This window comes from Apium graveolens, chromosome 1 (assembly GCF_009905375.1).
Source record: "Apium graveolens cultivar Ventura chromosome 1, ASM990537v1, whole genome shotgun sequence".
NCBI classification, from domain to species: domain Eukaryota; kingdom Viridiplantae; phylum Streptophyta; class Magnoliopsida; order Apiales; family Apiaceae; genus Apium; species Apium graveolens.
In genome coordinates, this window is record NC_133647.1 from 16,602,692 (window position 1) to 16,624,649 (window position 21,958).

The 21,958-nt window shown below is 33.1% G+C and overlaps 1 protein-coding gene across 8 annotated transcripts; it reads left to right on the forward strand.

Moving 5' to 3' along the window:
• The first annotated feature begins 11,248 nt into the window (after nucleotides 1–11,248).
• LOC141661308 (uncharacterized) lies at nucleotides 11,249–21,501 on the forward strand. 8 transcript variants are annotated; one of them, XM_074468306.1, is made up of 9 exons: nucleotides 11,249–11,461; nucleotides 13,198–13,371; nucleotides 16,435–16,474; nucleotides 16,981–17,042; nucleotides 17,221–17,324; nucleotides 18,336–18,630; nucleotides 20,021–20,247; nucleotides 20,583–20,802; nucleotides 21,106–21,501. In XM_074468306.1, the coding sequence occupies exons 6-9, from the start codon at nucleotides 18,336–18,338 to the stop codon at nucleotides 21,219–21,221; spliced, it is 858 nt and encodes a 285-aa protein (XP_074324407.1). In that variant the 5' UTR covers nucleotides 11,249–11,461; nucleotides 13,198–13,371; nucleotides 16,435–16,474; nucleotides 16,981–17,042; nucleotides 17,221–17,324; the 3' UTR covers nucleotides 21,222–21,501. The 8 variants fall into 8 exon arrangements, with proteins under 8 accessions (XP_074324407.1, XP_074324405.1, XP_074324421.1 ...); XM_074468304.1 differs by lacking the exon at nucleotides 16,435–16,474; XM_074468320.1 differs by lacking the exons at nucleotides 16,435–16,474; nucleotides 17,221–17,324 and adding an exon at nucleotides 20,954–21,003.
• The last annotated feature ends 457 nt before the right edge of the window (nucleotides 21,502–21,958 follow it).

Below are 21,958 nucleotides of genomic sequence, written 5' to 3' on the forward strand. Positions count from 1 at the left end.
TCATTATTGATCAAATATAGTAATAAAATAACTCATTCGAAGTGTCACATAAATATTGTAATAAAATAAAACTCACTAAACAAACAAACATGATGAAAACAAATTAAATGAACACAAATATTGTCATAATATTTTTTAAAACTTGTTAAAGCATTTTATCAAACAACTGATATGCACATAAAAGTAGTAGGATAATGGACCCAAAGAAAGGAGCTCAGAACCAATGTGACATGTAATAACAAATATATGTAACCACAGCCTGAAGATCCATAAACACATCATAATCACCTACAATATTCATATAATCAAACACAAATACTACGATTAAAGCATGAAATATTTTCAAGTCAAAATCATAATAAAGAACATCATTTATACCGGCTTTAGTTGAAGGTGGACTGAATTGCAGAGGCATTGGGTTTTGTTTTTCAACTACACATGGTTCGTTAATGTGAGAAACTGAATAAAAATATGAGAAATAGTTTGGTGAAGTTGTATACCTTAATTTGGTTAGGAGCCTTCGTCTTTTGCCATGTATACTAAAACAGCCGCCATATCAAAAAAATATCAAACACTTAGAGTGCATAAAATTAAAATTGTAAATTGTATAAAGTGTTGGAATTTAAATGCAGCGGAGGCATGGCAAAACACTTTCGCACATATAAAATCCAAATAAAAGCATACAGATCATGAATAAAAATTCGAGGGATCGAATCTAACCTTTAAAATAATTCGGAGACAACGATCAGAGATCCTTAGCAGTTGCTCCTCAAGTGTGAAGCACTCCACCGGTATCCACCAAGAAAACGATGTTAAGGAGGAGGAAGGAGGTGGAGAGAATTGGGTTTTCCAAACTTTTTGGGTTTTTGGGGTTCAAATAAAAATAGGGTCTATAATAGTATATTTATAGGCAAAATTTTCAGCTGAAAATTTCCCATAATTATTATTATTATTATCCCATTTATTATTCTCATAAATAGTTAAAACACCTTTTAATTATTAATCCTTTTTCAAAACACTTTAGAAATAATTCTCTCTCTTGATTTAAATTTCCAAAAATTAAATTCTTAATTAATAATATTAAGAACTTTTCTTAATTAATTTATAATCAATTAAATCTCATTTAATCAATTATTAAATTTGCCAATTAATTATTTATTTCACAAATAAATAATTATTAGCCATTATTAATTAATTCCTCCACCATTAAATCATTCTCTTTTTATGGTGTGACCCTGTAGGTTCAATATTAAGCCGGTAGTAGAAATAAATAATAATAAAACTATTTTATCATTATTTATATAAATTCTCTAATTTATTAAATATGATTAATTAATTAATCACATTTATTCTACATCGTGAGGGATACTTCTCAGCATATCGCGACTATCCGGATAATATGAATTCACTGCTTAGAATACCAAGAACCTATTCAGTGAATAGTTACCGTACAATAAACTCCTTCTACCCTACAATGTCCCGATTAAATACAAGGCATGGATCTCGTGTCAAGCCTATCTAATTTAATCACTTGCTTACCATTTACTATGCATAGTTCTATGCAAATTAGAAACTCCTTTCTAATTTCATTCACTCTGGCCAGAGATTCCTGAACTAGCATAAGAGGATCAGCCTTGAACATTCGCTTCCTTCACTGGAAGGGGTAGATCCTTTATTGATCATACACTATCTTCGTGTACAAATTCCTATACCCAGTAGAGCCCTAATAATTGTCCCTGGAGACTAAGAACTAAACCAAAGCATAGTTCAGTGTACACAAGATGACTATGATGACCTCAAGTCTAAGGATACTTGTACAACTATCACTTTATGAACAACTGCTGACACGTGAGTGAACTCCATCAGTTGTTCAGCTGTGCGAGTCATGTTCAGTAAACTTATTCTATAATAAGCACCTACATACTAGCTATAGTGTCACCACACAAATGTCTATGAGAACAGACATCCTTCATAATGAAGCAAGCATAGTATGTACCGATCTTTACGGATTATTAATTACCAGTTAGTAATCCTACGACCAGGAACTATTTAAGTTTAGAGTTATCATCTTTTAGGTCTCACTATTATGATCTCATCATAATCCATAAAAAGCTTTACTCTAAATTATGGTATATCTAATTTAAACACTTAAATAGATAGAGCCTGTAATAAAAACAAAATAAGTCTTTTATTAAAATCAATGAAATCAAAACATATTACATAAAGAGTTATTCCTAAATCCTAATACATGATTGGACTTAGGACATATTCCTTTCAATCTCCCACTTGTACTAAAGCCAATCACTCTGGTATCTAATACCCATCTTGTCTTTATGACGATCAAAGTGACTTTCATAAAGTAGCTTTGTGAGTGGGTCTGCTATGTTGTTATGTGTGTCAACTCTAATTCAATACAATACAAGAAATGTTACCGCGCTCCCACTAACCCTTTTGTAGATGCATGGTTCATCTACGTTTTTGATAAAATCAAACTCTTTGATTGTCTCATCAAAACGAATGTTCCATCTACGAGAAGCTTGCTTTAAACCATATATGGTTCGCAGCAGCTTACACACTAGGCTTTCATTTCCCTTGGAAAGAAAACCATCTGGCTATATACCATATCTCATAGTCGTAGTAAGCAGCAATCGCAAGCAAAATCCGAACTGATTTTAACAGGGTTACAGGTAAAAGGTTTCATCAAAGTCAATCCATTGCCTTTGTTTGAATCCTTTTGCCACAAGCCTGGCCTTATAGGTTTTCTTATGGCCATCTGCTATAATCTACCTTTTGTATACCGTATACATAGATTCCATTCTGGATTTCATGGCACTATGCCATTTCTCTGAGTCAACATTACTCATAGCCTCATTATAGGTCACAGGGTCGTCATCATCAATGATCGACAACTCATTGTCATTCTCAATGACAAGGCCATATTACCTCTCAGGTTGGCGAGACACTCTTCCTGATCTATGAATGGGCTATTCCACAAAAGGTTGTTCAGTCAGAACAGGTGTTTCCACATGATCCGTAGTAGTTTGTGCTTCTTGAACTTCATCAAGTTCAATTTTGCTCCCACTGTTTCCTTCAAGGATAAACTCCTTTTCCAAGAAGGTAGCATGTCTGGAGACAAACACCCGATGATCGGTGTAAAAGTAATACCCTAAAATCTCTTTAGAATATCCCACAAAACTATATTTTACGGATCGATATTCAAGCTTATCTGGGTCAACTTACTTGACATAAGCTGGACATCCCCAAATTTTAACGTGTTTAAGACTCGATTTCCTTTCTTTCCATATCTCATACGAAGTTTGAGGAACAGATTTGGAATGCACCTTATTCAGTAAATATGCTGAGGTTTCCAATGCATAACCCCATAGGAATACTGGAAGATTTGCATAGCTCATCATGGACCGAACTATGTCTAACAAAGTTCGATTTCTCCTTTCAGATACCAATCTGGAGGAGTCCACTGAGAGACTATACCATTTACTTTGAGATAATCTAGAAACACTCCATTAAAGTATTCACCACCTCGATCTGATCGAAGAGTTATAATACTATGTTTGGTTGTTTCTCCACTTCATACTTATATTCTTTGAACTTTTCAAAGGCCTCAGACTTGTGTTTCATCAAACACATATCTGAATCCAGATCTATCATCTATGAAAGTAATGAAGTATGAAAATCCACCCATGGCTTGCGTAGACATTGGTCCACATACATCTGTGTGTACCATTCCTAGCAAATTTGCAGCCCTCTCTCCATGTCTACTAAATGGAGACTGCAGTGCCACAATGAAGTGAAATTTTCATCATCCATTTTCTTTTATTAGTTTGTTCAATCTGAAGTAAATTATGTCACATTTATACAGACCATTATTTAAAGTACCACGTCCATAAAGAATATTATCTCTAAGAATAGAACATTCATTATTCTCAATAATAAATGAAAATACAGCCAAGTCTAACATGGGAATAATATTCCTCACAATCGAGGGAACAAAATAACAAATATTTTAAACAATAGTCTTGCCCGTAGGCATATGTAAATGAAATGATTCTACATCTTCAGCAGCAACTCTTGCTCCATTTCCCATCAGTAGAATCACCTCCTCTTCTTCAAGAGTCCTACTTCTCCTTGGTCCCTGCAACAAATTGCAGATGTCAGAACCATAGGCGGTATCTAATACCCAAGTAGAAATTTAGCTTAATGACATATTCACTTCTATCATGAACATACCTGAATCAGAAGCGGCAGTCTCACTACCCTTCTTCTTCTTCTTCAATTCTGCAAGGTAAACCTTGCAGTTACTCTTCCAGTGCCCCACCTTGTTACAGTGAAAGCAAACAACTTTGCTTTTGGGGTCTTCAGCTTTTGGTGGAACCGGAGTTTTCTCACCTACTTTCTTCTTCTTGGAAGAGTTCCTCTTCCTTTTCTTAGGATTGGAACCTTCACCAATTAGAAGAACAGAACTCTTCTTAGGGGGAAAATTCGATTCCGCAGTCTTCAACATGTTGTGGAGTTCAGGCAGGCTGACATCCAACTTATTCATATGAAAGTTCACAACAAACTGCGAGAACGAACTCGGAAGCGATTGCAAGACCAAGTCTTGGCTCAGCTCCCCATCCATGGCAAAACCAAGTTGTCCAAGACGTTCAATCAAATTGATCATTTTAAGTACATGGTCATTCACAGATGATCCCTCAGACATCCTACAACCGAACAGCTCCTTCGATATCTCATATCGAGCTGTCCTCCCCGCCACATCATACAACTCTTGTAGATACATTAGGATAGTGTGAGCATCCATATGCTCATGTTGCTTCTTTAGCTCAATGTTCATGGAAGCTAGCATGATGCATTGAGCAACATTTGCATCATCTATCCACTTACGATACACAACATGTTCATCATTATGTGCATCACTAGCAGGTTCAGTAGGCTTAGGTGAGTCAATCACGTATTCCAGCTTCTCAATCCTGAGAACAATTCTCAAGTTTCGAAGCCAGTCAGCATAATTAGGACCAGTCAATTTGTGAGCATCCAGTATGCTCCTGAGTGATAGTGCAGAAGACATAACGTACAAAGTAAATCTGTAAATGATAAACACATAACATCACTTAGCAAATAATCGATTTCATTTCAAAACACTATATGAATCGGGTCTTTATTCATAAGTGGCTCCCACTAGTTTACCTAATTTATTCAACCCCCTACGTGAAAAATTAAGCATTCATAATGCTAGTGGGAATAGGGATCCTACATTCCAATACACAACCCCGGCTGTAGCACGAACCGCCATGTAATGTTCAATAGGCAGACAACTCTTGTCAATTACATCTTATGTTATTCCCTAATCTAACTTTAGCCTCTTGAATAATTGAGTCACGGCTGTGGCACGACAAACTCAATAATCTAAGTCAAGTCTAACCCAACATTCCGTACAGTTGAATCAGTCCCCAAAGGCCCACGGCTGTAGCACATACCGACCTTTAGATTCTTATTCAATGTACACATCTCTATGTAATAGACAAGTATTTCTTATTTCGAAATCAAAGCCCTCGGCTGTAGCACGAACCGACAATGATTCAAAAATAAGAACTACTTTTCTATCATGTTGGAAGGCTATGACCGACACAAGCCCGTTGTGTCATTGGCCAATTACTACTTGATATTATTTAATTTTAGAGGGATTATATTACGTTATAATCATAATCATATTATAAAGAGATTCTTCCTTTTAAATTAAATATTTCAAATCAATAATCAATAATCAGATGATTCCCAGATCGGGTGGAGCATTGTCAAGAGGCGTCACTTAATAACCCTTTCTTACAGATAGAAATCTGTTGTTGACAGAATCATCCTTTCTCTCATATCGAAAATTCATATTCAATTACGTGTTTCATAAACACAAGAATCTCATGATTGTATTCATAATATTGATATTAAGGTTATGAAACAATTTCACTATACTAGGTTGTCTAACAAACGCCTTATGTTCATTTAAGTTCACCTAAATCTATCATCGCATGATAAACTAAGCATATATCACATATATAAACATGAATAAACATCAAGGTAGGCATGTTATATCATCTAGCACATTAGTCTAAGCATTATACATCTCTATGTATCACATGAAGCATTTAAAAGCAATTAAAAACAGTTAAAAACAGCTTTAAAACACTTTCGGAAATATAAACAGTTCAAAACTTTTAAATAAACTAAAATTGATCACTCCATTAGATCCGTCTCGGAAAAATGAATCCAACGGTATATTGCACGCCTCAAACGGAGTTACGAAACTCCGAGAAAATCAATTTTAATATGGACAGTCGGGCTGTAACGCATTACAGGAACGCGTTACAAGCGCTGTAACGCATTCCGGTGATGCGTTACAACCCTTTTAACCAATTAAAAGGTGTAACGCATTCCGTGAATGCGCCACAGGTGTGTAACGCATTCCCGGAATGCGCGACACCCCTTTTTTTTTCTTTCTTGCAGCAGCCGCCTTTTCTCGATTAGCGTGCCGCCTTTTCTCTGTCTTCTTCCGTGCCATCAACAAAAGTACAGCAGTCCACAGCAGTGACAGCATATGCAGATGTACAGATATATATATATACATACTAACAAATAATAATATATATATGTTTATTTAATTACGAATTTAATTGTAAGAACTTCAAAAATTCATAATAAAAAATCTATACATCATAAAATTATGAAAAAAAATACCCAGACGATCTACAACACTTGTAGAACCCAGATCAACATTCAAAATTATTCTGAGAAACGATTTCTCATCAGACAAAATTAATCCATGATATAACTTGTAAAAATCATAATTAATTCATACAAGCACATAAAATTCTGAAATTTTTACCACAGATCTATATGCATACAACCTATGCTCTGATACCATTGTTGGAATTTAAATGCAGCGGAGGCATGGCAAAACACTTTCGCACATATAAAATCCAAATAAAAGCATACAGATCATGAATAAAAATTCGAGGGATCGAATCTAACCTTTAAAATAATTCGGAGACAACGATCAGAGATCCTTAGCAGTTGCTCCTCAAGTGTGAAGCACTCCACCGGTATCCACCAAGAAAACGATGTTAAGGAGGAGGAAGGAGGTGGAGAGAATTGGGTTTTCCAAACTTTTTGGGTTTTTGGGGTTCAAATAAAAATAGGGTCTATAATAGTATATTTATAGGCAAAATTTTCAGCTGAAAATTTCCCATAAATATTATTATTATTATCCCATTTATTATTCTCATTAATAATCAAAACACCTTTTAATTATTAATCCTTTTTCTTAACACTTTAGAAATAATTCTCTCTCTTGATTTAAATTTCCAAAAATTAAATCCTTAATTAATAATATTAAGAACTTTTCTTAATTAATTTATAATTAATTAAATCTCATTTAATCAATTATTAAATTGGCCAATTAATTATTTATTTCACAAATAAATAATTATTAGCCATTATTAATTAATTCCTCCACCATTAAATCATTCTCTTTTTATGGTGTGACCCTGTAGGTTCAATATTAAGCCGGTAGTAGAAATAAATAATAATAAAACTATTTTATCATTGTTTATATAAATTCTCTAATTTATTAAATATGATTAATTAATTAATCACATTTATTCTACATCGTAAGGGATACTTCTCAGCATATCGCGACTATCCGGATAATATGAATTCACTGCTTAGAATACCAAGAACCTATTCTGTGAATAGTTACCGTACAATAAACTCCTTCTACCCTACAATGTCCCGATTAAATACAAGGCATGGATCTCGTGTCAAGCCTATCTAATTTAATCACTTGTTTACCATTTACTATGTGTAGTTCTATGCAAATTAGAAACTCCTTTCTAATTTCATTCACTCTGGCCAGAGATTCCTGAACTAGCATAAGTGGATCAGCCTTGAACATTCGCTTCCTTCACTGGAAGGGGTAGATCCTTTATTGATCATACACTATCTTCGTGTACAAATTCCTATACCAAGTAGAGCCCTAATAATTGTCCCTGGAGACTAAGAACTAAACCAAAGCATAGTTCAGTGTACACAAGATGACTATGATGACCTCAAGTCTAAGGATACTTGTACAACTATCACTTTGTGAACAACTGCTGACACGTGAGTGAACTCCATCAGTTGTTCAGCTGTGCGAGTCATGTTCAGTGAACTTATTCTATAATAAGCACCTACATACTAGCTATAGTGTCACCACACAAATGTCTATGAGAACAGACATCCTTCATAATGAAGCAAGCATAGTATGTACCGATCTTTGCGGATTATTAATTACCAGTTAGTAATCCTATGACCAGGAACTATTTAAGTTTTTTTTTATCGTAGGTAACCCGCAGCCGCTACCCTTCGGGTGCGCACTGGGTAAACCCTACGGGTTCACGTAATAGCCTGCAAACCACGTGAACCAAGGTAAACCGTATTTAAACGACAAGCTCTGGCTCAGGAGGCATAATCATAAATTCTCCTCCCGTGGGATTCGAACCTGTGACCAAGAGGTTAGTTTTCCTCTCTTTAACCAACTGAGTCAACCCTTGCGGGCAGAACTATTTAAGTTTAGAGTTATCATCTTTTAGGTCTCACTATTATGATCTCATCATAATCCATAAAAAGCTTTACTCTAAATTATGGTATATCTTATTTAAACACTTAAATAGATAGAGCCCGTAATAAAAACAAAACAAGTCTTTTATTAAAATCAATGAAATCAAAACAGATCACATAAAGAGTTATTCCTAAATCCTAATACATGATTGGACTTAGGACATATTCCTTTCATAAAGTATGTAAAATAACTTACCCATTTTGTTCAGTAGATTCAAAAATGAAGAATATATCACCGGCAACAAAAATCACCCATTGTCTATCTTCCTGAAACATCAAAAATTAAATCGATTAAATCAAGATTGAAACAAATCCGAGAAACATACTAATTAAATGAGTAATGCTAACGATTTAATAAAATACATGGCTTTTATACATATACATAAAATAATGAGAAGAATATAAATTTAATTTTGAAATAGATGTCAGATATTCAATAGCAAAGCAATTCAAAATTATTCAAGATCGATTCTTATTTTTGAATTTGATTCTGATTGATATGGCTTGTAACAAAGAAGAAGAAGATAATAATTATCAAGGAAAGTAGTAATGATTTTTGAATTTGAATTACTGAAGACATGATTTGTGGATCTGTAATTGATTGAGTATAAAAACAAATCTATTTTAATATTATATTTGATCTTTTTAATATTGAAAAGTGATTTTTTATTTATTATAAATACCATTTAAAATACGGATAGTCCATGGATCTTTGCATATTTGTATAGCAATTAGTTGATTTATGAAAATGGGTCGACCCACTGGTCAAATTTCAAAAATATGGGTCAAAATATTTACAAAAATGTCATTCTTAATACAAATTTTTAGGTCTCTTCACTAGTGCTCATTAAGATATAATAGATTAGTCTCATGGTACCAAAGTAAATTGTATATAAAATTAATCAAACAACTAAAGCACATGAAGAAGAATTACAAGTCTTTATAAAAATATCATTGTCGAAGGCACATGCTATAAGTGACAATTACAACTATGTAAAGTATCGTTAGGTAAAACAATAGTGAGACATGAAAATCATGTTACAAAATTGGCCAATTAAAAGATTCACAAAATCTCACTTAAACTAAAGAGGATAAAGAACACGTAAATAACTTACACAGGTAATAGGGTTTGAAAATATGCAGCCAAGAGAATACAAAAATAATAATATAACAATAACTGAAATAAAGGAAGTTATACTTGAGATTCTACAATCGAATTATACATGGGATTGTGGAGTCAATACACACAACCCATATACTTTTTACTGCAAAATAAACAGAGGAATGGACAATATATTGACTGATCCAAACCTGACTCGCTTTGTCCATCCGAATTGACTTTTTGGTTTGTTAATCTCTCATAACCCTCGCAATACCAAAATTACCCGACCCGATATAAGTCATATATATTACTTTCGTGCATAATCGACATATCCATACCCGGTGTTGTAACTGCAACCCAATCCATCTCTCTGATATTTTAATCCGAATGATTTAGTAATGTCCATTTGTTGTATCTTCTCGTTTATGCAGTGTTCACTTTGCTCCCTTTTACATTCACCATTCAATACGGATGAGATAATACAGATGAGGTGAGTTTCGATGGCTTAGGGTCGTGTAAACTTCCAGATATGTATGATTAATTGTCTTTCCTAGGATTAACATATTTTGTATTGAAGTGACAATTTTCTTGATTACAGCAAACTTGGGTCCTTTTTTAGCCTATCCATTTCTTTATCAACAACTATTTCACAAATTGAATTTAAAGATTTTAGAAACCATAATCAAACCCTGCTTAAATCTTAATTTTACAAATTGGATCCTAACATCCATTAAATTTGAACCACATGCAAATGCAATACATTTTACACATTAGTATCATATGAAAATTGTTTGCACGGAAGCACATCCCATCTACAATAAAATAAAACGGCACGCACACATATAAAATGAATAAATATAAACCACAAACAAAAATGTTTTCACATACCAGATTTGATGTCCTCTGTTGCGAATGTACCACAAATGGGTTTTTTACTTATTACAATGCGAGGAAAATATCAACATTTATAATTGATTCTATATTTAGCAACAACTATAACATTTTACTATTTGAACCAATATTAAAGCACTCTACAGTTAAATCTCAATGAAATAATAATTGATAAATTAATAAACTCGCTAAAATAATATTTTTCTCCGGTCCCAGCATAATGGACACAATGTATTTTTACTCCCGATAAAGTAATTAACTCGTTAAAGTAATATTTTTTCTTATTATCGACCCTATTACTTTAAAAAGGTTTAAGTATCTTCCCTACTAGCGTGATTACTTAAAACATAATATTTAATATTTATACCTCATAAGAATTATAATATTAAAATAATAATTAGTAAATATATTTAATTTTTATTTTAAATTAAATTTATGTATAATAATTATACATGAATTAAAATTTAATTAATTTATCTATATGATAATATCATTAATTTTTTTGATTAAAATAGATAATATTTATAAAGTGCCCCTTCCGAATATAGAAAGGGAAGTAAATCAATTTACTCGTAAAAAAAGGAGAAGACGGGATATAGAAAGGGAAGTAAATTGGTTCCAAAATTAAAAGGAAAATAAAGCGTGCAAAAAAATTTTGAAATTAAACAGAAGGAATCGTAAGCGTGCAAAGTTTGTGCGTTTTTAGGGTTTCGATGTCGGAGAATAGCGGTGGCGTGCCGGAAATCAACTCCGGCGGAACAATTCCTTCCGGTGAAGATGAAGCATATGCTGCTGGAATATGTAAGTATACACACACACACACTTATATATGTTTAATTTGTAGGTAACTTTAATATTCAGTTGTGATGAATGCACATACTTGTCTCTACTCAGACTTGAACTCTCGACCTTTTGTTAATATTAATGTCCATTGGCTGCTGTTGTTTTTCCGATATTATATTGCATAGTTCACTTAAATTTTGGGTTAAATATCAAATTGGCCACTCGATAAACTTCGATATCTCAAATTCACCACTGAAAAATTCGGGATCTCATTTAAAACACATTAAAAGACATAAATATCATCTGTACCACTATGTCCTGAAACTAACTAACGGACAGTTTACTGACGCCGTTTTGGCTAGTTGAGACAAATCAGCACCCAGCTGGCTCCTACATGTCTCCAAGTCAGATATAACGGGCATATTCCCCCTCACCCCAGCTATATATATGTGTGCAAAACGGATGAGGGGAATATATATATAGCTGGGGTGAGGGGAATATGCTCGTTATATCTGACTTGGAGACATGTAGGAGCCAGCTGGGTGCTGATTTGTCTCAACTAGCCGTTATGTTGACGTGGCAAACGGCGTCAGTAAACTATCCGTTAGTTTCAGGACGTAGTGGTACGAATGATATTTGTGTCTTTTAATGTGTTTTAAACGAGACCCTGAATTTTTCAGTGGTGAATTTGAGATATCGAAGTTTATTGAGTGGCCAATTTGATATTTAACCCCTTAAATTTTATATAGTTTCCGAGTTTCATTGATTGAATTACTATGTACGTTAATTGTTTATAATGATTTGTAAAAATCGTATAAAGAAAAAAATTACTGGTGGTAGTTCGTATCCGTAAAGTATTCGTTTATGCAATGAGTAGTGTTGGCAACGAAACAGAATGATAATTATAATAAACAACAGAGTAAGGAAAGTTGAGCTAAATGAAATGATGGAATATAAGAAAGGTTCATTTATAAATCCTATTAATATAGTTTATTTATATGACACTGTAACAAATTACATTTGGGTGTTGGTGACAGAAGAATTCACGATTTAATGTAGAACATAAGAAACTACACCTAAAAGAATGAAGTATTAAGTTATAATACGAGACTACCAAGTATTACTGTATTAGGCAAATTAGGCTATTGCCTAGGCCCTCACCTCATATTAGAGCCCATAAAGATAGTTTTAGTTTTATCTATTATTTTTTGATAAGCAGCTTATAAAAATTCTGTAATCATTATTTAGGCATGTTTTATGTCTTTTTTGAAGGCAAATATTATTACAATATGTATCTGATTAGAGGTATTCTACTGTATTTTTTACTTGGTTAGGAACTTTAGGATTTATATTTTTTTAATAAAGAATATTTTTTTTTGCCTTTAAGTGAACAAGAGAGTTCAGTTACGCCGAAAGTATTTAACCAATCCGATTAATACTCTTCTACTTGATTACGAGGATTTTTCCTTCAATTGTTTTCTCCCCCTTCTCTAACACCCTCTCCTTAAATATGTAACTGAGAAAGATCAATTTATTAACCTACCAAGGCCTATCTTTGAAATGAATTCAAAACTGTATTAGACATTGCTAGTTGCTACAGAGTCTTACCATTCTTGTTTTTGTTCAAAATTTCTAATTTACGCACTCAATTTGTTTCTCTCTCTCTCTCTCTATCTCTCTCTCTCTCTTCTCTGTTAATGTTTTCACCTTTTGCTATCACGTTTTAAAAGGTGAGTTACGTTAATCAATGCCAGGGAGCAACAGTGGAGGTTGGAGGAAAAATGTAATATTGAATTAAATAATGTCAAGAAAACAGAAATCGCTGTTCTTGGTAGCTACTAATATTTTGAATAGCTTAATTTCTTGTTAAGATGAAGATGAAGCTGTAACTACTACACTGCCATGAGACTAGGTCCGATGATATAATGGTAACATTTTCTTTCTCTATTACTGTTTTGATTTTTAAGACTAGATATTTTTTTCGTGTAAGCATTTAATTTTATTATTGTTTAAATAATTTTTTATGTGGCTTGAGGCTTCACTTATGTAGGAGTAGTAGTTTTTATACAACGAGAGGTGGGAAATTGTCAGGAACTGCTTGTTCCTGAAATGTATATTTGATTGTTTTGTGTGTTTTTGTATGTTTAAATGATGAAAAATGCAGAAACAGCAAAGAAACAAGTAGAAATAACAGATTTAAGATAAAAACCAAAGAGATTAGGGCAGAATTAGAGATATAGCTGCGAGATAGAGATAGAGCAGAGATAGGTAGTTCAAAGAAGGAGAGAGATGGATTGGAGCTAACTTGCATGAAAAGATAGAGAGAGAAAAACAACAGAGAATTTCAGAGAAAAAGAAAGAGGGTGGCGGAAAAAAGTTTCCTTCTCATATATTAATGCACAAACGGAGATTCAAGATCCTCACAACTATCTATAGACAAATGAATTCTAACTTACTTCTGAAATAGATGAATTTAAACAACCTTTACTACTACTTCTACTACACTACTGCTGCAGTTCCTAACTGAAAGGGCTCCAACTGTTAGGTAATTTTTTTTTCTGTTAATCCACTTCTATAAATAAAAACTAAACCAAACCATAACACTTAGCGTGGAAGTTCAAAGGCTAAAGGAGCAAGTATATGGTACTATAAGTTACTCTATGTGTGTTTGCTCATATTTTCAGGTATATACCTTTTCAAATTCGACAAGTTTTTACCTAACTTAAAATTGCAATCAACATCTATTTTGTCCTTTCTAAAATCTTACTTTTATTTCTCAACATAAAATTATTCAGAATGTAGTAGATATCCTAAACTAATACTTACAATTAAACTTCCATCTCGTCTCAAAATTCATTTATTCATTTGTATTTTGGTTCATCTTAAGCGATTGCGGCAAGAAATTATTCTATTCGAGATTTTGGCTTAAAGAGTTATACTTTTTGCTTCATTTTTAAGTCTAATAATTGTGTATATATTGTTTACACATAAATAATGTTTTTTAATGTTAGTTGCCCATATTAATTTTCCAGAACCTACAAGTTTGTGAGCATTTTTAATTTAACATAGTGTGTTAGAGAAATACCAAATTGTAAAGTTATGATGTTATGAAGTAATAGCATTTCCTGCTAGGTTCTATACTTAAATTGTGGCGCAAAAATGTGCAGTATTTGATTGGCTGGAACACTGGACAATTTTTGGCCAAATTAATTTTAAATACTCATCTGTCTTTAAGGACTTTAACTCTTATGTTTAAAAGATGTTCAGTGTTCATCGTGCCAAATGCTTTGTCAAGATTTTACATTTTAACTACGTGTTGGGCACATGAGATGAAGATGTACAAATAGACCAAAAAGTTAAACAAATGGCCTAAGAAAACAGTTGAATGCTGTAATTTTATCTATGAGTTATCTCTAATGAAATATGAAGTACCTGTTCAATTTACTAGTATATGTGACGATTTTTTAGTTGATCAACAAATCAATCATGTTGTATCACAGCGACAATGTTATTTATCAACTAGCAAACTGAAGTAGAAGCGATTATAGTAAATATTCCACATTTACATCAAGGGGCTCTGCTTGACAACTTATTAATTTAAATTGAATGTATGCGATTTTTATTTTATGTTTCTTGAATTTAATTTGTTTTTGTCATTCTAAATTCCCACCCCCCCAGATTTATGTATTATATATTTATTTGGTACAACTCTTTGTAGAACATAAACATATATTTCATAATTAAGAAATTATTTGGGAAAGAGGGTTGTTTCTTAGTAGAATTTTGCAATTTAAGTTTTATTGTAATAATCTCTTGAATAACAATCCCATTACGAACTGAAGGCATATATTTTGTTGGAAATTAAGGAAGATATAATTTGCGACTAATTTCCTTAAACCAAAAGTTTTCTTATTTTTTAGAGGTGGCCCATCTATTTTCTCTCCCTTATTAATTCAAATTTAGGTGATTACAAATCTTTATATCCTGTCATATATAGTATTACTTTAAATTATTTGATTTTTCATTTTGACACTGATTATGTGTCATGGAATTTCTAGTTAATTATTTGTATTAATCCTAATATTCTTTTTTATAAATTGTTCTTGCAGTTTTAGAATTGTTGAATTCAAGAAAAAAAGAAAATGAAAAATAAGAATGTCTAAATTTTGTGATCTGTAATTTTATAATTGTTATACCCCAGACATAATAATAAAGCAATTTATAGAAATTTAGCTCGAGGCGAGTATAATAATATAATTTACTAGTATTTTTTTTTAATTTTTTAATTGCTACTTCTAAATGTCTGACCTTGTTTATGTGAGGGTAAGTGCATATCTCCTTTTCAGTTTATTTATTGTCTCTCATTATGTTTTAAGAGTTTTCTCCGTTTCATTCTTTATCTATAACATATGGTTTTTTATATACAATATATGCCTAAATATTTTCCAGCTGCGCAGAAGATGTTATGCATTTTGTACTCTTTTGGATGTTTGACCTTCTCTCATTTTTACTTCTAGCAGTTGTATGTCATTATGTAATCTTACTTGAAAGATTTTCCAGTAAGAGAACTCTAAAAGATACCACCTCGGCTACGTTAAATGACTTCAGAACCAAAACTGAATCTGTCCCCGGAATATATCTCATTCCTTGGTCTTATTAATCTAATTTTTATGCAATCCGTTGTCACATCAAAGTCTAAACCGCCAATATTTTTCAATCCTTTTGGTAAACGTCTAAATGTCCTTGTCTGCATTCCTTGGAATTGTTTCCAGTCAAGGCAAGCGCTTAGGGAAATTTATTACACCAGATTGGAATGGCCTTTTTGTTAGTGATTACGTTCTTATTCATCTTGTTATAATTTCTATAAACTTGTATTCTAAAATTGTAACTAATTGTTCATTACTTCTAAAACTTAATTCTTTAGGGTGGGGAGGTCAGTTTTACAGAATGTGGAGCCTTGATATTTATAATATTTATTCTATTATTTGTAGCCTGCTTATTTTGGGAAGTTTGGTCTTTTGATTTTATAAGGTACGCATTGTATAATCCTGCGTACTAGTTTAATTATGTAATTATACCATTCTTTTTTGGAAAAGAGGGCTATTTATTAGTAGATTCTTAGCATCTTGATTTATCACCATAATAACCTCATTTTTGTAACATTGCTGTTGAAAGAAAATTGCCATAAGCAACAATTACTTTTTTAATTAATGAATAGGAATAAAAAGTTATCTAATTTCACTATAAATTGATGATCATCAGTAATAGGTGATCCATTTATTTCTTGCTTAATTTTTTTCTTATGAATTTGTTAAACATGAGCTTGAAGAAATTTGTAGAATAATATTTAGTAGAAATTTAGCTCAAGTTAACTATAGCATTGTAAATTATCAGTTTTGTTAATTTGTTGTTATTAGTTTGCTAATACTAATCATCTAACCTTGTTTATCTGAGCATAAATGCACATATTGTTTTCAAACAGTCTATTGTCTCTCTGTACATCTCAATGGTTTTCTCTTTTTCGTTTTTTTGTGCAGAGCGTACATTGAGCTGTTTGCCAGCTCTGGAAAAGATCCAAAAGATGTTACTGATGCACAACGTAATCTTCTTGACTTCCTCACTCCTCTTTACTTCTCTATCTCAATCGTATGTCACTCTTTTATCTTAGTTGAGAAAACTCCATAAGATGCCACCTCATCTGCATTCAGTGGTTTAACATCCCAAATTAAATGTCGACAGTATATGTTTTAGCTGCTGTTTTTGTTGGTCCTTTTTAGGTCTTATTTTCGTGCAAGCCGTCCTTCAGTTTGAAGCCTAAACAGCCCTCATTCTATAGGCAGATTTTCCTCTTTTCTCCACACCTTAATTTGTTGCAGTCAAGGTTAGTATTTAACATGGATCTGTTATAGTTTTCCACTTTTCTGAGATTTATTGATTTCTTCAATCCCCAATTTGCAGTATTAGTTTTGCTATCTTATTTTGTTGCTACTAAGATTTTAGCCTCGTTTCAGCTCCCGCTCCCTCCCTCCCCCCCCTCTCGCACCCCCTCCCCCCCTCCCCCTCTCTCTCTCTCTCTCTCTCTCTCTCTCTCTCTCCCCCGCCCCCTCCCTCCCTCCCTCCCTCCCTCCTGTTTGCTGCGCCATACCTTCTTAAATCTGTTATTTTGAATCATCATTCCACTTCCTTCTTTTGTTGCTTCGCATTGATGGTTCGATTAGGGATCTTCTTGAGATGATCTCTTGTTTTGGATTTAATTATTTAGATCTATGATATTCTATTAGTGATATGTGTTTGCTAGTTTTAGTGTAATATTATAGTTTCGTATACTTTTGGGCACTCATCTTTCGAGGATCTCTGATTTCTACCAAATATATTCGATTGAATTGATTTCACTGCCATAATTTCTTTAATTGCCTTAAGGCGAGACAGTTGGTTAATATGAATATCTTGTAAGGTTTATTAAATGTTCCACTTTAAAATGTCTTTTATATATATATTCAATTGAATTGATTTCATTGCCGTAATTTCTCAATCGTTTGTTTCATTGGGAGTATTACCCCTTTTGATGTAATCTGTGTCGGAGTCCCAAAAGTCTTTTTTTCTTCAGCAAACATTGCTGCGTTTGTTAGTGTTTTACCTGATAGCATGTAAATCTAATATTTATTTTCTAATTATGTCCCATTTCTATGCTTCTGGACCTTTTCCCTTTTGTTGTTGGTGCGGTTTTTGGGCTGGGGCAGTTTTACAGATTTGTTTAATTACTATTAGCCCTGTGAATCAGTTAAAAGTTTATCTTTTTGATTAAATTCAGTATTTCTTTTAAGAAGGAAGACAAGTTTGAGTAATGCATTTTATACAATGATCTTGATTTTTTGAGTTTTTTTGTCATCAGATGTCGGGAATCAAATGTACTTATGAGGCTTGGGCGGAGAGAACAATCTCCGAGGCGAAGGGACGCCGTGTAATCCACTTTTACCTTGTATCTACTTCTGAAAGGCCATTACTTGCTGTTGTCGCGACTGAGAAGAATGACCGACATTTTAGTTACGAGGTTTCTGATAACTATATAAAGGTCTTCGGGTCCAGCCCATCCATCAATGCACAAACAAAATGGACATCGCGGAGCATTATGCTCGAGTGGCTCAGTTCATTGGTGCGAAAGGATAACCTTCCACCCCCAAATTTAAGTATGAATCCCTTCTGTAACGTGATAAAAGTATTTGTTTAATTTTACCTTACTTGATAACTATCTGCAGTGTCATTTGTGATTAAGCGTTTGAAAACAAATTGATTGGTCACCATTGTATCATGAATATTAGGGCCAGAGAATAGAAATATTAATATCATACATCCTGCTAGCGAAAAGCTCTTGTGGTCTTGAATTATCTTTTTAAATGAAGAAATAATAAGGAAAAAACGTTTTGCCTACTAACTAAAAGCTTTTCAATAAAAATGAATATAGATGTGCCATGTAGTTAAAAAAACTCTCTCTATCTTCATTAATTATTAGATTCTCTCTCCGTCTGCAACCAATTCTTTTCCTTCCTATTGCCACTAAATCTAGTAATATGCATCCTTTTCTATGCCCAAAATGGCACACTAAACGTCTAAACCTATTGCTATCAACGGTTCAATCGTGTGTGGCTCAACCAGTAACCAATGGCGAAAACTCAAAAATCCATGGTTTCCCGGTAGAACCCTATTTCGATATTCCCTATAAACCGTGACCTTTTTTTAGAAAAAAATACTGGGAAATGAGTCGCCTGTATATTAGGTTTGTGCGTATTCTGCTTTTAAATGGTTATCCTTACTTTTGTTGGATGTAAATTGTATTGATGTAATAATTCTGAGATTGTACTTTCCAGTTCATTTTCATTAATGTCTACAGTAGTTCAGCGGTAACAGGGTGCCCAGCAAGTGTGCCTTATATAAATTTCTTTGTTCTGGAATCAGTAGTTAAATATTCTGTTTATCTTGTGGGGAATATTAAATTGATACAACCAAATATAATTCTGGAGTCTTGTGTTATTGTCTAGTATTCTTTAGTTAGTTTGTTGTTATTACTTGAAAAAATTCAATAATTTCATGACTTCAGAGAATTGACCAAAATCCAAAATTTTGAATTTCAAAATATCGAAATTGTGGAAGGATGCCCTTTTTGCCACATTAAACATATATTTTAAAATGCGCGCGATGCGCTAAAGGAGTAATGCATCTCCAGAATGTGCATCAGCTGATACGTATGTTGAAGAAATGTTACTCATTTGCACGCAATGCGTGGAGGTTTAGCATTTTTTTCTCACAATTTTTTTCTACTGTCTGATAGATTTTGGCCAAATTACAAAATCCATGTATCTATCCCACAAATAAAATCCAAGTAATCAAATATTTGGTGCTTAGTGATGTATCATGGTGCAGTACTTGGGTCTAAGATTACTATGATTATTTATATCTCATATATGGCTTAACATAGTACAATAAGAAGGGTCCATTTAAGGTATTTTCGATACATATTTATAAATTTTCTTCATCTAACTGACCTAATCGTTTTACCTTTTCATACTCTCTGATCCTTAGTTCCGCACAATGCTGAGACCCATGAAGGTGATGCACAAATGCCGGAACCTATGCCCAGGGAGCCGGCATCATTTAAGGTTGGGGATCATATAGAATTTCTGTCAAAAGATGAGAAGATGCACGACTTCTGGTATAAGTGCAAGATCTTGGAAATGTATAAAAAATTTTGGAAAGTCCAGTGCAATGACAGGAAGTGTGAAGAAGTATCTGGCAACTTTGAGCAAGAGGTAAATAATTCTATCCCAAAAATACAAGTTGCATAAAATGATTAATGCTAAATGATCAAGCTGTGCTATTAAATTGTGCACTTTATTTCTTGGATGGTCACAACTTTCTGACCTTAGTGACAAGTTAAATTATATATTTTGATTTAACAATGTCCTTGATGCATCATAAGATAAAATCCTGCTGTTCAGTGAGGCCCAACCTGGTCCTAGGCACATCCGGTTTTCATGTATATCGTTATTTTGTGAATGATATGTTTTTAATTGTACCAATGGGTTGTTTTTCTAATTTTTTTTTTATTTTATACATGGGGATGGGAACACTATATGATGTGTAGCACTGTATTCCTCCACCAAGACTTGCACCTCCTGGTGAGCTCAGCTTGAGACACACTGGTCGACTTACTATCCGCCCGTGCCCCCCTGAAGAAGAAGCTCCTACTACTTTTGAGGTTGGAGCTGCAGTTGATGCATGGTGGAAAAATGGATGGTGGGAAGGTTTTGTAATTACTGTCGAGTCTCTCTCCAGCAGTGACAGTTATCATGTCTTCTTACCTGGTACGCTAAGTTTACATTTGTCGTATCACATTTCTTATTGTAAAAAGTATTTTATACACATAGTAAAGCAAAAACCGGTAATCATACGCTGCAATTAATTAAATGAATAGATATAACCTAGTAAGCGCTTCACAAATTTTTTGATTTCTAGGTCACCGATGTTTGTATTTTTGTACCATGGAAGGTTCAGTATGCTCACAGGTTGAATCATAAGTATAGCTACATAGTCTATGTATTTGTTGTCAAAAAAACATAGTCTACATATGTCTGATCAAGTTTTTTTTTTGTTTTTGTCAAATTTAGGCCCCCGCAAGTTCTTAACTCTTCATCTAAAAGATTTAAGAGCATCAAGGGACTGGGTTGATGATGCTTGGGTATTAATCAGGTCTCATCCTGATATTCTCTCCTTTGTATGTTAACATGTTTGATATGAAGGGTCGGATTATGAAGATGTTGACGACTTTAGTCGTGAGTCCACTCAACCCTCCGGCTAGAAAGTCAAATAGAGGTTTGCAGGCGGCAGTTTGTTGGGGAGTTTGTTACCTTGACAATATATACTATATAGATTAGATCCTGTATTTCCATGTAATCTTCTTTATTTTCTATTGTAATACATAAATATAATTGTCCATGTTTACTCCCTAGTTAACTTAACATGTCCGAGATGACATCAAGAGAACCCATATAGGTTTACATTAAGTGCATGAGTTTTGTTCTACTTGCCCTAATTAGGATGTCATCTCCCTAATCTTTTTATAGCCAATTTGGGAAAACTTTTTCTATTAATGATTTTCTTAATTTTTTTAATATTAATTTTTTATTAAAAACAATAAAGGAAGTCTATACAAGTGAACGAGTTAAGCGAGAGACAGACTGCATGGCAATTGAAAATCAAATTTTTGATTCGATGATCGGGCAAGACTGAAATACCTGATTTTAATAAAAATAATTAACTCAAATCAAATGCTAATATGTCATATTTATAAATGCCTATTTAAGATTTAACTCTTAATGTTTCCTTTCTTTTTTCATTTCCGAACATAAATTAAAATGGTATAGTTTTTACTCAATTTAGTAATTCCTGTCCATTTGCTCTGATTTTTCTTAATCATTTTTAACCTTTCTAAAACTAATAGTGCATAATTTAAGTGTAGCA